The following is an 18,107-nucleotide window of genomic DNA, read 5'->3' as shown; positions in this document are numbered from 1 at the left end:
GAACTGACGGCAAAACCAGCTGTAAGACCTCCACACCACCATCTGACCGATGGACCCGACGGTACACCACCCCATCTCTCTCCACGAGACGACCCCACTGTCTCAAACGAACCAAGGATAATTTGGGAAAGCGCTGCCTCTCCTCAGGAGTAGGATAAACCTGCCTCCTCCAAAAACCCAAAATGTCCTTCAGGAGAGGATCAGCTTCCTGCAAAGCACAAAGATCAGACAAAGAATGAGACGGCAAAACAGTCACCATAGATTGGGTTACTGATAATGGAGCAGGACATGGGGCACACTGAAGAACCTCTGGGACAGAGGTACATGACAAGAGTTCTTCCAGACTGGCACCTGATGTTGGCTGGCGGGAGAGTGCATCAGCATTATTATTGCTGCGTCCAGAACGATACTTAATATCGCAATCAAAAGCAGCAAGTTGAGCAACCCAACGGTGCTCCATGGCACCAAGCTTGGCAGACTGAAGATAACTCAACGGGTTGTTATCTGTGTAAACCATACACCAGTGGCCCAAGAGATACTCCCGGAACTTCTCAGTCATGGCCCATTTTAATGCCAGAAACTCCAACTTCATGGAGCTATAATTAGCCATGTTACGCTCTGAAGGTTTAAGACCTCGACTGGCATATGCAATGGGCCTCACTCCATCCTCTGTTTCCTGTGACAGTACTGCCCCAAGTCCACTGTGACTGGCATCAGTCTCTAGAATGAAGGGACGTGAAAAATCAGCATATGCCAACACTGGTGCAGATGTTAATTTAAATTTTAAGGCCTCAAAGCTCTCCTCACACTCTGATGTCCAAGCAGATTGAAAAGCTTGGCCAGACCCCTTCCTGGGCTTTGTGCCCACTTGTTGTGCCACCAGCCTATGAAGAGGACCCGCTAGCCTAGCAAAACCCTCCACAAAATGCCTGTAATAACTTGCAAAGCCCAAAAAGGAGCAAAGCTCTGAAACATGTGTGGGACGTGGCCATTTAGCCACTGCTTCAGTCTTGGCTGGGTCTGTAGCTACACCTTTATCTGAGATAAGGTGCCCCAAGTATTTAACCTGTCGCTTGAAAAATGAACACTTTTCAAGCTTTACCTTCAGACCTTCTCTCTGGAGCCGAGCAAGAACCGTTTCCAGACACTCAATGTGCTGGGAGACTGAACCTGAAAACACAATGATGTCATCCAAATACAAAAGAAGAGACTGGCACTGCTGGTCCACAAACATCCTCTGCATAAGACGCTGAAAGGTACTAGGTGCATTACAAAGCCCAAAGGGCATACAGTTCCACTCAAAGAGTCCAAATGGCGTACAAAAAGCTGTTTTTGACTTGTCCTGTTCTGATACAGGAACCTGATTGTACCCACTGGCTAGATCAGACCTGGGCGTTTTATGGCCCGCGGGCCACATCCGGCCCGCGAGGCGTCCCTGTCCGGCCCGCGGACCATCAGTCCAAAAAACAAGTACTTTAGTGTGGATGCGACGCAACGGTCTTTTATGTTGAAAGGGCTTGACGCGTTTTTTACAAGCGCGCGCAGCACGTACGTGCACGCACGTGCACGCTGCTATCTGTCTCCCCCAGTCTGCCCAGTGACAGGTCAGGTCACGCAGCGAGCATATTTTCCGCCCAAAATGTCAACACATAAAAAAAGGAAAGTTGATTCTGAGGGTCGCGTATTCAACAAGGCTTGGACAGAGAAATATTTGTTCACAGAAGTCAAAGGTAAAGCCCTATGTTTGGTTTGTGGCGCACAAGTTGCTGTGTTAAAGGATTACAATCTGAATCGTCACTACGCGACCAAGCATGAGGAGAAATACAAAAACTTTTCTGATAAAGAGCGCGCCACTGAGTCGTCAGTTTTGCTAGCCAAGCTGCAATCTCAACAAACACTTTTGAGAAAACGCTTGCCATCTAGAGCTGCTGCGGTCAAGACAAGTTTTGTTATCTCTCACAAGATAGCAAGAAAGAGTAAACCCTTTTCTGATGGGGAGTTCATTAAAGAATGTTTACTGGACTCATCCGCGATCATTTGCCCGGACAAAACGGGCGCTTTTGAGAGCGTTCCACTATCGCGCCGCACTGTGACGCGGAGAGTTGAGGACATCGCAAAAAACCTGGAGGGACAACTAAAGGAGATGGCAAAGGGCGTTGACTTCTTCTCCCTGGCTCTGGATGAGAGCAGTGATGTACGGGACACCGCCCAGCTGCTCATCTTCGTCCGCGGGATCAACGCAGGCTTCGCAGTGACAGAGGAGCTGGCGGGCATGCGATCAATGAAAGGGACAACAACAGGGGGTGATCTCTTTACGGAGGTAAATGCATGTCTGGAAAATTTGGGACTGCAATGGGACAAACTGGTGGGAGTGACAACAGACGGCTGCCCAAATCTGACAGGAAAAAACATTGGTCTATTGAAGAGAATACAAGATAAAGTGGGAGAAATTAACCCTGAACAAAAGTTAACTTTTTTGCATTGTATAATACACCAGGAAGTGTTATGCAAATCCGTGTTGAATGTGAATCACGTAGTGGAAGTTGTAACAAAAACTGTAAACTTCATAAGAGCAAGAGCTCTTAATCATAGACAATTTCTTTCACTTTTAGAAGAATGTGAGACTGAGCACCGTGACATTAGCTACCATACAGCTGTGAGGTGGCTCAGCTTGGGAAAAGTGCTGAGAAGCTTCTGGGACCTGAGAAGCGAGATTAAGGAGTTCTGTGAGAGGAAGGGAAAGGACATCCCCCAGCTTTCAGAGGCCGACTGGTTGGCAGATCTTTCTTTTACTGTAGATGTGACTGCTCAAATGAATGAACTAAATGTGAAACTGCAAAGCAAGGGACTTTTTGTATTTCAAATGTACAGGCGGTAAGGCGTATTGCGTCACTTCCTGTTGTTGCTGTGTGAACGACGGAGCTTTGCTCCAGGCTCTCTCGCTTTTTATCTTTAAACCTCTTTGCTGTAACATCTGTTTCCAAACATAAGCACTTTTAAAACATTGTCCCAGACCATAGGCATTGGCTTGAGGCGGACTTCCTGTTTGCGGTAAGGCGTATTGCGTCACTTCCTGTTGTTGCTGTGTGAACGACGGAGCTTTGCTCCAGGCTCTCTCGCTTTTTATCTTTAAACCTCTTTGCTGTAACATCTGTTTCCAAACATAAGCACTTTTAAAACATTGTCTGTGGCTGCTCATCACGTTTGGGAACTCCTCGTGTTTCACACGGTTTGTTCTTTGGCGTGGTAATAGGGCGTTAGCTTAGCTTTAGCCTAGCGTTAGCCTAGCGCTAGCCAAGCCTTAGCCTCATAATGGCTTCTCCGGCTCTGACTAAGTCTCCTATCTGCTGCTCTCTGTGTCAGATGTTCAGTTATTCCTCTGCCTCCTTTAGTGATGATGGTACATGTAATAAATGTAGTGTTTTTGTAGCTTTGGAGGCGAGGGTGTCAGAATTGGAGACCCGGCTCCGTGCTGTTGAAAAACCAGCTGATAGCCGCTCTTTTGCTAGCGCGGAGCCGCATAGAGTAACTTCACGTAGCGAACCTAAAGCAGTATCACCCAGCCAGCCTGGTAACCAGGCTGGCTGGGTGACAGTTCGTAGGAAGCATAGCTCTAGATTACAGACCCCAGATCACCACCAACCCATCTGCGTTTCTAATAAATTTTCCCCTCTGAGCGACAATCTCGCCGAGGAGCCGACCTTAATTATTGGCAGCTCCATAATAAGAAATGTGGCACTAAAGAAACCAGGGACCATAGTTAAATGCCTACCAGGGGCCAGAACAGGCGACATAGAATCCTACCTAAAACTACTGGCTAAGGATAAGCGTAAATACCGCAAAATTGTTATTCACGCTGGCGGTAATGACACCCGGTCACGCCGATCAGAGGTCACCAAAGTTGGTGTTGCTTCGGTTTGTGAGTTTGCTAAAACTATGTCGGACTCTGTAATTTTCTCTGGTCCCCTGCCTGATCTGACCAGTGATGACATGTTTAGCCGCATGTCATCATTCAACCGCTGGTTGTCTAGGTGGTGTCCAGAAAACGACGTGGGCTACATTGATAACTGGAGAACTTTCTGGGGAAAACCTGGTCTGATCCGGAGAGACGGCATCCATCCTACTTTGGATGGTGCAGCTCTTCTTTCTAGGAATCTGGCCGGATTTATTAGTTCTCCTAAATGCTGACAACCCAGGGTCCAGACCAGGAAGCAGAGCCGTAGTTTAACACACCTCTCTGCAGCTTCTGTACTGTTACCCACCCATTATCCTATTGAGACGGTGTCTTTCCCACGGCCAAAACTTAACAGATCAAAAACTGATCTAAAAGGAACAAATCATAAAAACCTAATAAAAATCAATATGGTTCACCTTGAACCTAAAAATAAAATAATAAAATGTGGTCTATTAAATATAAGGTCTCTCCCTCCAAAGACTTTGTTAGTTAATGAATTGATTTCTGATAATCAGATTGATTTGTTTTGTCTCACAGAAACCTGGCTACAAGAGGATTACGTTAGTATAAATGAGTCAACCCCCTCCAGTTATTCAAATTTCCACATTCCCAGATCTGTGGGAAGAGGAGGAGGAGTGGCAACTATCTTTCAGTCTGATTTATTAATTAGTCCCAGGCCAACTAATAATTACAGTTCTTTTGAACATTTAACCCTCAGTTTCCCTCATCCAAACTGCAAAGCAATAAAACCTCTTCTGTTTGTTGTTTTGTATCGTCCACCAGGCCCTTACACTCAGTTTTTGGATGAGTTGTCAGATTTCTTATCTGATTTGGTGTTAAATACTGATAAGGTTATTATAGTGGGTGATTTTAACATCCATGTTGACACTGAATGTGATAACCTTAGTGTAGCCTTTAAAACTATCCTAGATTCAATTGGTTTTGTTCAAAATGTGCATAAACCGACGCACTCTCGGCTCCATACTTTAGACCTTGTTCTGACATATGGCATTGATTGTGAAGAATTAACAGTATTCTCTCACAACCCTGTCCTGTCTGATCATTTTTTAATAACATTTGAGTTTAATCTAACTGAATTCTCCACCCCCAAAAGAGGGTTCCATTATAGTAGATTTTTATCGGATAATGCTGTATCAAAACTTAAAGAGTCTGTCCCCTTCTTAATATCCTCAGTATTGCAGAAATGCCCTGTAGATGGCAGCATTGCTGTTTCTTCCCATTCACAAATCGATACCTTTGCTAACAATGTGACTTCCTCATTGCGTTCTGCATTAGACAATGTAGCTCCCTTGAAAAAGAAGGTGATTATTCACAGGAAGCTGGCTCCTTGGTTTAATTCAGAGCTGCGTTCCTTGAAGCACAATGTTAGGAAATTGGAGAGAAAATGGCGCTCTACACACCAAGAGGAATCCTACTTAATCTGGAGGGACAGACTATTGTTGTATAACAAGACCCTCCGCAGAGTTAGAGTAGCATATTTTTCATCATTAATTGAAGAGAATAAAAATAATCCTAGATTTCTCTTTAGTACAGTTGCCAAACTTACCCAGAGCCACAGCTCTGTTGATCCATCCATTCCCTTAGCTCTTAGTAGTAATGATTTTATGGGATTCTTCATAAATAAAATTGATGCCATTAAAAATAAAATAATTGGCATCCTCCCAAACATGATTACCTCGTCCTCAGTAAGTGAGGCAGCATTGGAGGAATCTTTAGAATCTGCGCAGTGTTTGAACTGTTTAGAAGCAGTAGAGCTTTCTGAGCTATCTAAAATTTTAGCTTCATCTAAACCTTCTACCTGTATGTTAGACCCAATCCCAACCAAGTTGTTTAAGGACATATTCCCTTTGATCAGTGGCACTATTTTAGACATGATTAATCTATCCTTAGTAAATGGATATGTACCACAGGTTTTGAAAGTAGCTGTTATTAAACCTTTACTTAAGAAACCTTCTATTGATCAAGATGAGTTAGTAAATTACAGACCTATATCTAATCTTCTTTTCTTATCTAAAATTCTTGAGAAAGTAGTTGCTAATCAACTTTGTGAACATTTACAAAGTAATGACCTACTTGAGGAGTTTCAGTCAGGCTTCAGAGCTCATCATAGCACTGAAACAGCTCTGGTGAAGGTCACTAATGATATTCTCATGGCCTCAGATAATGGACTTGTGTCTATACTTGTCCTGTTAGATCTCAGTGCTGCGTTTGATACAGTTGATCACAATATTCTCCTACAAAGACTTGAACATACTGTAGGGATTAAGGGGAAAGCATTAGGCTGGTTTAAATCTTATCTGTCAGACAGATTCCAATTTGTTCATGTTAATAATAAATCTTCCTCAAACTCTAGGGTCACCTGTGGAGTACCACAGGGTTCAGTCCTTGGACCAATTCTCTTTACTATATATATGCTTCCGATAGGCAAAATTATCAGACAGCATGGGATTAATTTCCACTGTTATGCTGATGATACTCAGCTATATTTATCCATAAATCCTGATGAATCCAATCAATTACTTCGACTGCAGTCATGTCTTGATGACATCAAAAGCTGGATGACTTTAAATTTCCTGCATCTAAATTCTGACAAGACCGAAGTTTTAATCTTTGGGCCAGAGTCCTCAAAAAATAAACTTCTTAATCAATCACTTAATCTGAGTGGCATTAACCTGGTCTCTGGTAATAAAGTAAAAAATCTTGGTGTTATTTTTGACCAAGACATGTCATTTAAATCCCATATTAAACAGGTTTCCAGAGTTTCCTTTTTTCACCTCCGGAATATCGCCAAAATTAGAAACATTCTGTCCAGGAGTGATGCTGAAAAACTGGTCCATGCATTTGTTACTTCAAGGCTGGACTATTGTAATTCTTTACTATCAGGAAGTCCACAGAATGCAGTTCAAAGCCTTCAGCTGATCCAAAATGCTGCAGCAAGAGTTCTGATGAAAATCAACAAGAGGGATCATATTTCTCCAATTTTAGCTTCCCTTCATTGGCTTCCTGTTAAATCAAGAATAGAATTTAAAATTCTTCTTCTAACGTATAAAGCCCTTAATAATCAAGCTCCATCATATATCAGAGCTCTGATTACCCCGTATGTTCCTGGTAGAGCACTTCGCTCTCAGACTGCAGGTCTGCTGGTGGTTCCTAGAGTCTCTAGAAGTAGAATGGGAGGCAGATCCTTTAGCTATCAGGCTCCTCTCCTGTGGAACCAACTCCCAGTTTTGGTCCGTGAGGCAGACACCCTGTCTACGTTTAAGACTAGGCTTAAAACTTTTCTTTTTGACAAAAATTATAACTAGTGACTCATGTTACTCTCAGCTACCTTTATAGTTTTACTGCTATAGGCTTAGGTTACTGGAGTATATCAGGATCTAATTTTCTCACTATATTGAGTTCTACTGTTTTTCAATTATGCATTATGTGTTGTCATTTCTGCTTTAACTTTCTGTTCTCTCTCTTTTCTCTTCATAGTAGGTACACCTGGTCTGGCGTTCTGTTAACTGTGACATCATCCAGAGAAGACGGCTCACCTGCTACTACCATCTAATGTAGAACAGATCACTAGATCAATGTGTGCTTCTGTGCTTTTTTGTTTCTCTTGTTGTGTCTCTGTTCTGTCTTCTGTAACCCCAGTCGGTCGAGGCAGATGACCGTTCATACTGAGCCCGGTTCTGCCGGAGGTTTTTTTTCCCGTTAATGGGTGGTTTTTCTTCCCACTGTCGCTTCATGCTTGCTCAGTATGAGGGATTGCAGCAAAGCCATGTACAATGCAGATGACTCTTCCTGTGGCTCTACGTTTCCCCAGGAGTGAATGCTGCTTGTCGGGACTTTGATGCAATCAACTGGTTTCCTTATATAGGAAATTTTTGACCAATCTGTATAATCTGACCCAATCTGTATAATATGATTGAACTTGACTTTGTAAAGTGCCTTGAGATGACATGTTTCATGATTTGGCGCTATATAAATAAAATTGAATTGAATTGAATTGAGTGCAGTCAAGGCTTTCAGTAGGAAGTTGCAGCTTCTTTCAAGCCAGCTGAGGGATAATATTCTCACTCACATGCCAACACTAAAGCAAGCTACACCATCAGCAGATCAGCTCCTGAGGTACTCATCCATGTTAGATGCACTGCACAATGAGTTTTCAAGGAGATTCCAAGACTTCAAAATAGTTGAGAGTGAGATGAACATGGTTTCTTCGCCCTTCACTTGTAGTGTTGAAGATGCATGTAGTGATGTTCAGATGGAACTTATTGATCTGCAGGCTGACACACTTTTGGCAGAGCACTTTAGTCAGTCTCACTGCTTCAGTTTTACTCTTCACTAAAAGAGGAGAACTTTCCACACCTGAGGAGACATGCTCAAAAGATCCTTGTACTTTTTGGATCTACATATGTGTGTGAGCAAACATTTTCGCTGATGAAGTTCAACAAATCCAGATACAGGTCTTCCATTACAGATGACCACCTTGCAGCTGTCCTGCGCATAGCTGCATCAGACATTGAACCAGACTTCAATGCACTTGTTGAAGCACAGGAGAGATTGGACTTTTCACATTGAAAACTTAACTGAATTCCAATAATTTTGTGCTAATGTTGATAAGCTGTTCATGTTTACAATAAGACTTTATTGTTCATGGTGGAGAAGTTCACGTTATAAAATAATCTCATTTTCATTTGTGAAGAGATTCAAAAAATCAAAATCTGTAATGTTCTGGTTCATGATGTTGTTGTTGTTTTGGTTAAGTTAACTTTCCTGCCTTAGGGTTTATTTCTGTTTCTAGTATTGTATTGGATTCATGTTTAGCCTTCACTGTTTTAGTTATCTGGTTTTCTCTTTATGGCTATTTTTGCTCTGTAGTTGGTCATCTTAGTTTCTGTCCCATCAGCCTCTCTGTCACTTCCCCTTCCTTGATCACTCTCACCTGTTCCTAGTTAATCAGAAGTCACTTAGTTTCACCTGTCCATCTGTCTATTTAAACCCTCCTCAGTTTTCTGTTTGTTGCTGGAACTTCTCACACATGTTTCATTGGTAAGAGCCCTTCAGCATTTGTATGTATTGCCTGACCAGTTCTTCTGTTTTTTGAATCTGTCCCAGTTTTTGTTGTCTCCCAGATGTTTGGTCTGTACACCTTTTTGGATTGTTTTTTGTCTGCCTTCCTGACCCATCATCTCCTTTAATAAATCCCATCAAACATTATTTTAGTGTCTGGCTGAATACCGGGTTCATCTCCTCATAATTCATTACAAAATCTTATAGTATGATTGCGTTTGTTTTACACTATCACTTTTATATACTTATATATACATTATATACATATTTACAGAATATGTAAAATTTCTTATTACCAAAAGAATCATAAAAAGGCAGAATGAGCATTATAAAATTATTCGTTTTAGTGGTGCGGCCCTCCAGCACATTTCAGATTTGTCATGTGGCCCCCTAAAGAAATTAATTGCCCACCCCTGGGCTAGATCTAGGGTGGAAAACCACTGGGCCCCAGAAAGATGGTCCAGGCTTTCCTCAATGCGAGGCAATGGGAAAGCATCTTTTCTCGTCTTGCTGTTAAGCTGACGGTAATCTACACACATACTCAGGCTGCCGTCTTTCTTCCTAACAAGAACGATGGGAGAGGCATAAGGACTGCTGCTCTCCCTTATTACCTGGTTCTGTAGGAGCTGGTTGATGTGCGACTTGGCAGCCTCGTACTCTGAGGGAGGGATACATCGGTACCTCTGCCTGACCGGGACCTCATCCAACAGGGGAATGTCATGGGAAACCAGATTAGTGCACCCCAAGTCACCTTCATGGGCGGAAAAGACAGAGCTGTACTGCTGTAGAAGCGACTGGACCTGCCTTTGTTCAGTTTCGGTCAGTGCAGACAAATCAACAGACTCAAGCAAACTCTGTTCTGGACCAAGAGCGACCTGAAAGTACAACATCAGTAGTTCCAAAATTCAGGACAGGAACATATGCAGTACCGTGCACAGCCTGAATAAGACATGGAGAGGCTAATAAGCCAGCTGGTAAGCCGGACTCTGGAGGCTCAAACAATAAAACCTGACCAGCAAGTTGTTCAGGGCAGGTTGCAGCTACGAATTTCATAACCCCACCCGTTATACTCACTGGTCGAGGGCCCCGGACCCTAACAGCACCAGTCAACTGTGCTGGGGACTTAGCTGCTGCTTGATGACACTGCTGCAGGGCCTCCACAACTGGACCAGAGGACTGTGTTACTGAAGGTAAATCAAAGAAAGAGCCTCCATGTGCCCCAAAAAGTTCTTGGTAGACACGATTAATTATGTTCATTCCCAAAATGCCAGGAACAGAAGAACCAACATTAATGGGGTCCTTCACAACCAGAATTCCACAATGAGGAAGCACTTTGTCACACAGAGTGACATCCAACTCTAAATAGCCAATGTATGGGATGGAAAGACCATTGGCTGCACGAAGCTGCAGCCAGTGACATGACTGAAGGCTATCATGCCCCAATGATGCAAAATGTTCCTGAAAACAGCTCTCGGTGATTGTCGACACCATGGAACCTGTATCCACTAAACAAGTAACAGAGATACCACTCATGACGACATCGATGACTGGGCAGGGTGCCAACAATTTTGACGCGGCTGCTGTTTGCGAGCCTGCTATTCCCCCACCTGAGTTGTGGCTCGACAGTTCAGTGGGTGCTAGTTTTCCACCTGGTTAACATTAGCTGGCCTTGTCACAGAATTAACCCTGGCACGAACCCGCTCACCATCACACTCTCTGGCAAAGTGACCCGGCTGTTGGCACCTGTGGCAGACCACAGAACCTGGACGAGGATGCCGCACCTGTGGTAAAGAAGTCTGCAGAGAAGCAATACACTGGGTGAGTTGATTAATCTGTTCTTGTTGCTGTTTTAGAAGTTCCCTTAACTCACTAAACTCAGAGCAGGCAGCAGTAGGTGGAGTTAGCCGAGAGCTGCCATACACCCCGTACTGCAGCCCATATGTAGAAGGGAGAGAATAACTACGCTCCCTAGCGCCACCTGGAAACCCTTGCCTCTCCCACCGAATTGCCTCCCCACGCACATCCAACAAGGTGGCAGTGGGATGACCGCGAACATACTGCTTAAGTTCCCGGCGGAGAGCACTATCCGACACATATTCTACAAACTGGTCACGCAGCAGAACATCAGCATTCAACAACCCATCAGGAGCATTCTGCTTAACTGGTTCCATAAGGGCCATCAATGCTAGGGAAAACTGCAACAGTGTTTCCTCCTCTTGCTGCTTCCTAGAAAAAAAATGCATGCTGAAGAGTTACATAGGACTCGGTGCAACCATACAACTCCCTCAAAATAGCCAAGATCTTAGCTGGATCATTACTCTCTGCACTGGTGCTGTACTTTATCTCCTCCCTTGCTTCCCCCTCTAGATGATCAAAAAGGAAGAAAGCCTGGTCTGCTGTTGACAAATGGCGGGCCCGAATACATGATTGGGCCTCCTCGATCCACTCACCCATCCCAGTCCTACCACCGAACATGGGACATCGCCGGTCCCCGGGCACAATCACCAACCGCTCAGCAACTACAGCACCAGCAGGCATGACACCACCAGCCACAGCTGGGGAAGGACACAAAAGAATTAATAAAATAAAAAACAAAGACAAGTCCGTGTTCAATGGTGCAATCCTGTCAACAGCGCCAAATGTGACCAGCCGAGGGGTTGATCTTTTAGACAAGACGCACCAGAGCACGGAGTAGTCTACAATGATTTATTAACCAATTTCATTAAAACATTTTTCTTTTAAAACATGGCCTCAGGCCCACTACTCAGCCCCTAGAAGGAAAAGGCATCAAAACAAGGACAAGGTAAATTACTCCCAAAAATGAAAACAAAACATGCAATGCAAAAAAATAAATTAGTAAGTCAAAACAAAGGAAAACAAACAAATTAGTAATTTAAATAATAAGCAAACAAACGGCCAAGAAAAGAACACAACCAATGCAAACGATGGGACAAATTGTCATTGTCCGACTTCTAATGTCCTTTCACGGGACCAGAGGAGTCATGCCCCGCTCGTTCGGCCAGCCCAAGCATCAGCAGACTCCGTCGGGAGCGGCCCAAACAAAACCGGCAAGACAAGACAGCAGGAGCGTCCAAGTGCTGCAACTCCAAACGAATCCTAAATTAGAGAACTTGTTAACCCTGGATGCAGATAAGATAAATTAAGTTCTAAACAGGTAGCTTACCCAGATGTGGTGACACAGCCGACCAGGGAGGGAGCGGATCAGCAGGCGAGGGCTGGATGGAAGCCACTCGCCGCACCGACCTCCAACTGCAGCCGCCAACGGCAGCCGCGCAAAGCTGCAGAAACGCACGGCAGGTATTGCACCAGAACCCGACAACAATCCCAGCCCAGATGGCAAAAATGGCACTTACTATTCTGGATGAGTGGATCGAGCACACCAGCCACTCGGGGAGCCGACATACAGTAAAGGAAACAAGGCACACGCACCTCGCAGCAGACTGCTCAGCTTTAAAGCTATCTGCCTCGCCCACCAATCAATTGCTACACCTGGTGTGTGTGGTTGGGAGGGCGGAACACCATCCCACCACATTTCTATCAACTCGGCCCGTTTTCCAGGCTTTCTAAGCCCTCGACACTCAATCCATCGTATGAGCTGAACGTTGGTGTGTTGTTCCACAGTTCTACCAGTAAAATGGGCGCCTGGACATCCTCTTGTGAAAGTTTAACAGCTGAAAATTCGGTCATACCGTTGTAACTGTTGCATGTGTAACGGCTGGTTGCTACGTGCGCTCTCACACTGTTTGCCCAACCTTAGCGGCAAGGGGCGTTGCTCATGAGATGGTGACATCACGTGCGCGGTACGACATTTAGATATTAAAATCATACACCAAATAATATTTTAATGTCAAATTAAAATTATAGCCTAATGATATAAAAAAAAGTTGTCTTTTTCTCAATTTCTGAGTCAGAATGATCTGAATGTAGGAGTCCGAGTCCAAGTTCGAGTCATCAGTGCTCAAGTCCAAGTCAAGTCACGAGTCTCTAAATTTAGCTAATGACTCGGACTCGAGTTCGAGTCTCGGACTCGAGTACTACAACACTGGTACAGCGCCCGCTTCACAGCAGATGCCGCACCAATCCGCCTGTAAATCTCCCGCTCCATCTTCCCCTCATTCGTGAACAAGACCCCAAGATACTTGAACTCCTCCACTAGGGGCAGCACATCCTCCCCAACCCGGAGGAGGCGCTCTACCCTTTTCTGGTTCAAGACCATTGTCTCGGATTTGGAGGCACTGATTTTCATCCCGGCCGCTTCGCACTCAGCTGCAAAATCAGTTCTGCTCCAATCTACAATTACAGTATGGAGGTGAAACATTATCCCACACCAGAGCACTTTGTATATTGAATGTGTTTGCATGATTAAATACAAGCTGCTGCTCTGACAAAAGATAAAACCAGTTTCAGCTTGATTGTTTTTGATCAAACAGGTTTTATTTCATTTACTGTAAAACTACAAGGAGTGTCCCAGAAGAAAAACCGGTCCTGGACGTTCTCCAAGCCCAGCCCACCACCTGGATCTCTACAGTCACTTTCTGCCTCCAGTGCTGACACCATCTCACATTAATAAACATGTTGAGGCCTGTCAGAAAGAAGCTTCTGCTGTTACTCTGCTTCATTCACTGGTTTCATCCAGTCTGCTGTTACCATTGTTTTCTGTTGGGAGGAAAGGTTCTGACCTGTTTTGCTGTTTGTCTCAGAATAAAATTCCTGCCTGAAGATCATGAAGTTGTCATAAAATGGTGCTGAGGACCCACAGACAGCGACGAAGACGGGAGGAAGACCAATTAATGATTTTTACCCTCATTCAGTGTCAGGATTTGGGTTTTGTTTTGGCTGTTTGTTAATTTTGATTTATTAGTTAACTCTCCGGCCTTTAAAATCAGTTTTGCTTTTGGGTTCTTTCTTGTTTGGTTTCTATTATAGCTTGTGTTTTGTTTAGTCTTAGGTTTAGGTTCTGTTTTGGTTTATGGAGTAGTTTGTTATTAAGTCACTTGGCCTGCTCAGTTCACTTCTTTGTATCCAGCTGTTAATCAGTCACTCAGTTCACCTACCATCTGCCAGCTCACCTCTTAGTCAAACCCTGTCATTCCTCTTCTCCAGTCACCATCCAATCAGTTTCAGTTACTTCCAGTCACTTCCTTGTTCCTGATAAGCTCCACCCATGCCAGTAATTAGTTTTCACTCCATTCACCTGCTCACTCCCCTACTTATACCTGCCTCTTCCCCCTGCAATCTGCCTGATCAATTCAAACCACTTGGTGAGTCTTATCCAGCGTTGTATTACTGATAGCCCTGTTGATACCGACCCTATTGCCTTTTTGATTCTGAGCCAGCCTGATCCCTAAACCTGATTTTCTTGCCCTGTACGATTGTTTACCTGTTTCTCTGACCTGAGGCCTGTTTCAATAAGGAGGTTTAACCAACTCTGAGTTAAAACTTGAACTCTGAGTTGACTTAGCCTGAGATGGGAAACTCTGAGTTTTGGGTTTCAGATCAGCTGAAATTAGTTAGTTCAATCAACTCTGAGTTCACTGACTCTGAGTTAAGTGCGTGCACCACAACTATAAAAAGCCATTATCAATGGAGTGCAGATATTACGAGTCACCATGGCAACAGCGTCACCTCACCAGCAGAACTGGATGTGCTTATTCAAGCATATGCAGAATTTGAACATGTATTTAAAAAAAAGCAAATTAGTAAGTAGACCAATACTTTCTAGAGACAGTAATTATTACATTAATCTAATTAGACTTGTTGAAGATAAAATTTGTAGTTAGTAATTAAGAACTATTTTAGAGTAACTTACCCAGCTGTTATACTATCAGAGGTGAAACTGGAAGAACAGTATTTTATTAAACCTAATTTAATTTCCATGGATAGGTGCAATCCTGCAGGCATCAAAAGAACATGGCAGCAGCTGAAAATGAAATATAAAAAAATACTTCAACCAGGTAAGCCTTGAGCACATCATAGGAGTAGAGTAGCTACCTGGCTTTACAAACATTTGACATATTAAATGACTAAATGGCATTCAGTGTCTAGCAGTGCAGCAGGATTTTTGACATAGATCTAAATGTTCATTCAGCCAACAGAAAGAAGGCAGAGGCTCGTAAAACAGGGGGAGGACCTGCACCACCACCCCTGACAAATGCAGAAGAGATGGCCCTGAGCCTAAATGCTGGAAGGCCAATGGCTGAGGAAATTCCTGGAGGGACTTCATCAGAGCCAATCACTCCAGAAGATTTAAGTGCCTTCATAACATGTAAGAGGTCTACCTACAGTGTTATTTTTTTATATAGACTAAATGTGATATTTCCATTCATATTACTTTGGGTTGGGTTTTTTGTTGGTCCCAACAGATTTGGATGGTAATATCTGCCTCTTGGAGCCTCCTGTCCCAACAGTACCCCATACAGTTGTCAGTAGCCTACTCCATACACCATCAATTATGACAAATAGTATTATAAAGTGTACTCTATGAAATGCTCATCTTCACAGGATGATGGGGATGAAGAAACCGTTTCTGCTGCCACAGACAGGCCTACAGAGGTAATTTTAATATTATATGTCTACACATCAAACATTGACACTTATATGTGGAGTATTCTATAGAATCCAAGTTTATATCTATAAATGGTGATTCTTATCTCTACCCCCCAGAGTTATGGAAGAACAGCAGGAGGAAGGTCCATCAACTTCTGGTGCACAGATGGACACAGTTCAGTGATTTACAGTAAATGCCACAGTTTCATTCTGAATTTTAGACTACATTCATAATGTAACTCTAATCTAATGTATTTTCAGTTGCCAGTTAAGGAGTTATATAGACTTCTTCTTATTAAAAAGATAGAAAAAACAGCAAAGAACTTGTATACTTGGACCGCCAGATCCAAAAGGCAGATCTGGAAATCAACATTCTGAAACTAAAGCTAGAGGTGAGTATATGGTCACAGGTGAATTCTAGGAAATATTGAAACTATTTTAAAATCTTTTTTTTCTTCTTTTTTTTAGCAAATATCACACCATATAAATTGCTGTGATAGGATATAGGCATATGACAAAAAATCCACTCTGGGCCTCAAAATCCTTTCCCGACGTAAATGTAACTCCCTACGAAGTAATACAGCCTCTTCGTCAACAGGATCATCCATAAATGGACATGCCATTTCATTCCCTTTGATGCGCTCTGCGTGACTGAAATGTGCGCAATGAATATGTCCCCAAAGAATCAATGAGGTGTTTAAACACCACTTCCTCTTTAAAAAAGGGGAGGAGACCAAAATAAACTCTGGGTTTTCTGAAGAAAACCTACTCCCACCAGGTTAGGTTCACAGAGTAAATTCCCATGGTAACTGACTCTGAGTATAAGTTACCTCTCTTTCAAAAACGGGCTTGACTTACTCTGCTTTCTCAGGTTTAACTTACCTCCCTTTCTGAAACAGAAAACCCAGAGTTTCCCTCATTTCAGGGTTAACATACTCAGAGTTTTCACTTGACCTCCTTTCTGAAACAGGCCCCTGGACCTGCCTTGGGATATTTTGAGTTTTGCCTTATCCTTGTCTGTACTTTTGCCTGTTTTGGACTGCCTTTCGTGTGCCGGATTTTGGACTGCCCTTTTTGACCATTTGAGCCTTGCTTGTCCCTGTTTATTATTAAATCCTGTTTTTTTGCTTATACCTCTCTTGTCTGGCTGAATACTGGGTCCTCAATCTTTCATTCGTGACATTCAGGTCTGTGGGACCTAGCTTAATGATACAATAACGTATTTATCTCAGACCTGGATTTAAGCCTTGGCTCATTTTTCATAAAAACAGACTTCTAGACACACATTCAGTGATGATCAAAGGAGTAGATGGGTGTCCTCCAGTCTAGACCTGCTGTTAGCGAGTCTTCATGTGTGTCTAAACCTAACATTTTAACAAATGCTCAAAAATCAGCGCAATATTTAACCTCCAACACCAATTCAATTCAATTCAATTTATTTATATAGCGCCAAATCATGAAACATGTCATCTCAAGGCACTTTACAAAGTCAAGTTCAATCATATTATACAGATTGGGTCAGATTATACAGATTGGTCAAAAATGTCCTATATAAGGAAACCAGTTGATTGCACCAACCTGCACATTTTACCCTTTGTCTAACAGGAACCAGTTTTCATTTTCTCTTTTTCTGTGCCAGCAGCTAACAGAGTGTTATGTTTAGAAAACGGCTAAATGATAAAAAATAAGCACAAAATAATTTTTAGTTTATTACTCATCTGTTATAAAATCTTAATAAAAAAATCAGTTGTAAAAAATCTACAATGCTTATTTTTTTGTTTAGAAAAGAGCTAAGTTAATAAAAAGAAACACAAAAACAACTTCAAATCCGTATAAAACACATTTATGAGCTTTTTTCTTTGATTTATACAAAATTAACAGAAATATAAAAGTTGTAAAAAATAGCTTTGATAAACATAAAATCTCACATTTTAATTCCACAGAGCCACAGGTTCTAGTGATCTTTAATCTGTCCAAAATCTTTAAATGCTTTTTATTTGTGTAATTAGAGATGCTGTTTCTGTAGGACGAAATGAAAAAGAGTGAATAAACTACACAAAAACTAAATAAATAAAATAAACGAATAAACTGACATGTTTTCCATTCAGACAAAACACAACAAGTCAGCTTGTTGGAAGCATCTGAAAGGTTTTAAGGGATGATTAAGTTTTTACGGTACTGCTGTAATCTGCTATATTTCAGATTCTGGCACTGGATATGGATCAGGTCTGGGTGAAGAATACTTCTGCCACAGAGAATAAAGAATCTTGGATGTCACAATATCGACATGGTGATAATTTTTTGTTTATCTGTGGACATCTTGAGTTCAGGATATGTAGAGATAATACAAATCACAGTCATTACAGATATAATATATGGTCAATTAATTGCACAGATCAAACACACTTACTAAAAAGCTTAGAGTGTGAAAATAGTCCTTCACATCTGCTAAGCCTCGCACCAAGTCTAAGAGATCTGATTTCAGTCCCTTTATGATACAAGA

At 42.6% G+C, this 18,107-nt stretch overlaps 1 protein-coding gene across 1 annotated transcript; it reads left to right on the top strand.

Annotated features, from left to right (window-relative positions):
- Positions 1 to 1,393: 1,393 nt before the first annotated feature.
- LOC118559306 (general transcription factor II-I repeat domain-containing protein 2-like) lies at positions 1,394 to 8,312 on the top strand. The gene is made up of 2 exons (XM_036129972.1): positions 1,394 to 2,871; positions 7,976 to 8,312. Exons 1-2 carry the CDS (start codon positions 1,400 to 1,402, stop codon positions 8,310 to 8,312), a joined length of 1,809 nt encoding a protein of 602 aa, XP_035985865.1. The 5' UTR covers positions 1,394 to 1,399.
- The last annotated feature ends 9,795 nt before the right edge of the window (positions 8,313 to 18,107 follow it).

This window comes from Fundulus heteroclitus, unplaced genomic scaffold (genome assembly GCF_011125445.2).
Source record: "Fundulus heteroclitus isolate FHET01 unplaced genomic scaffold, MU-UCD_Fhet_4.1 scaffold_267, whole genome shotgun sequence".
NCBI classification, from domain to species: Eukaryota; Metazoa; Chordata; class Actinopteri; order Cyprinodontiformes; family Fundulidae; genus Fundulus; species Fundulus heteroclitus.
Note: the sequence above shows the minus strand (reverse complement) of the source record. Positions and strands in the feature narration are given on the sequence as shown.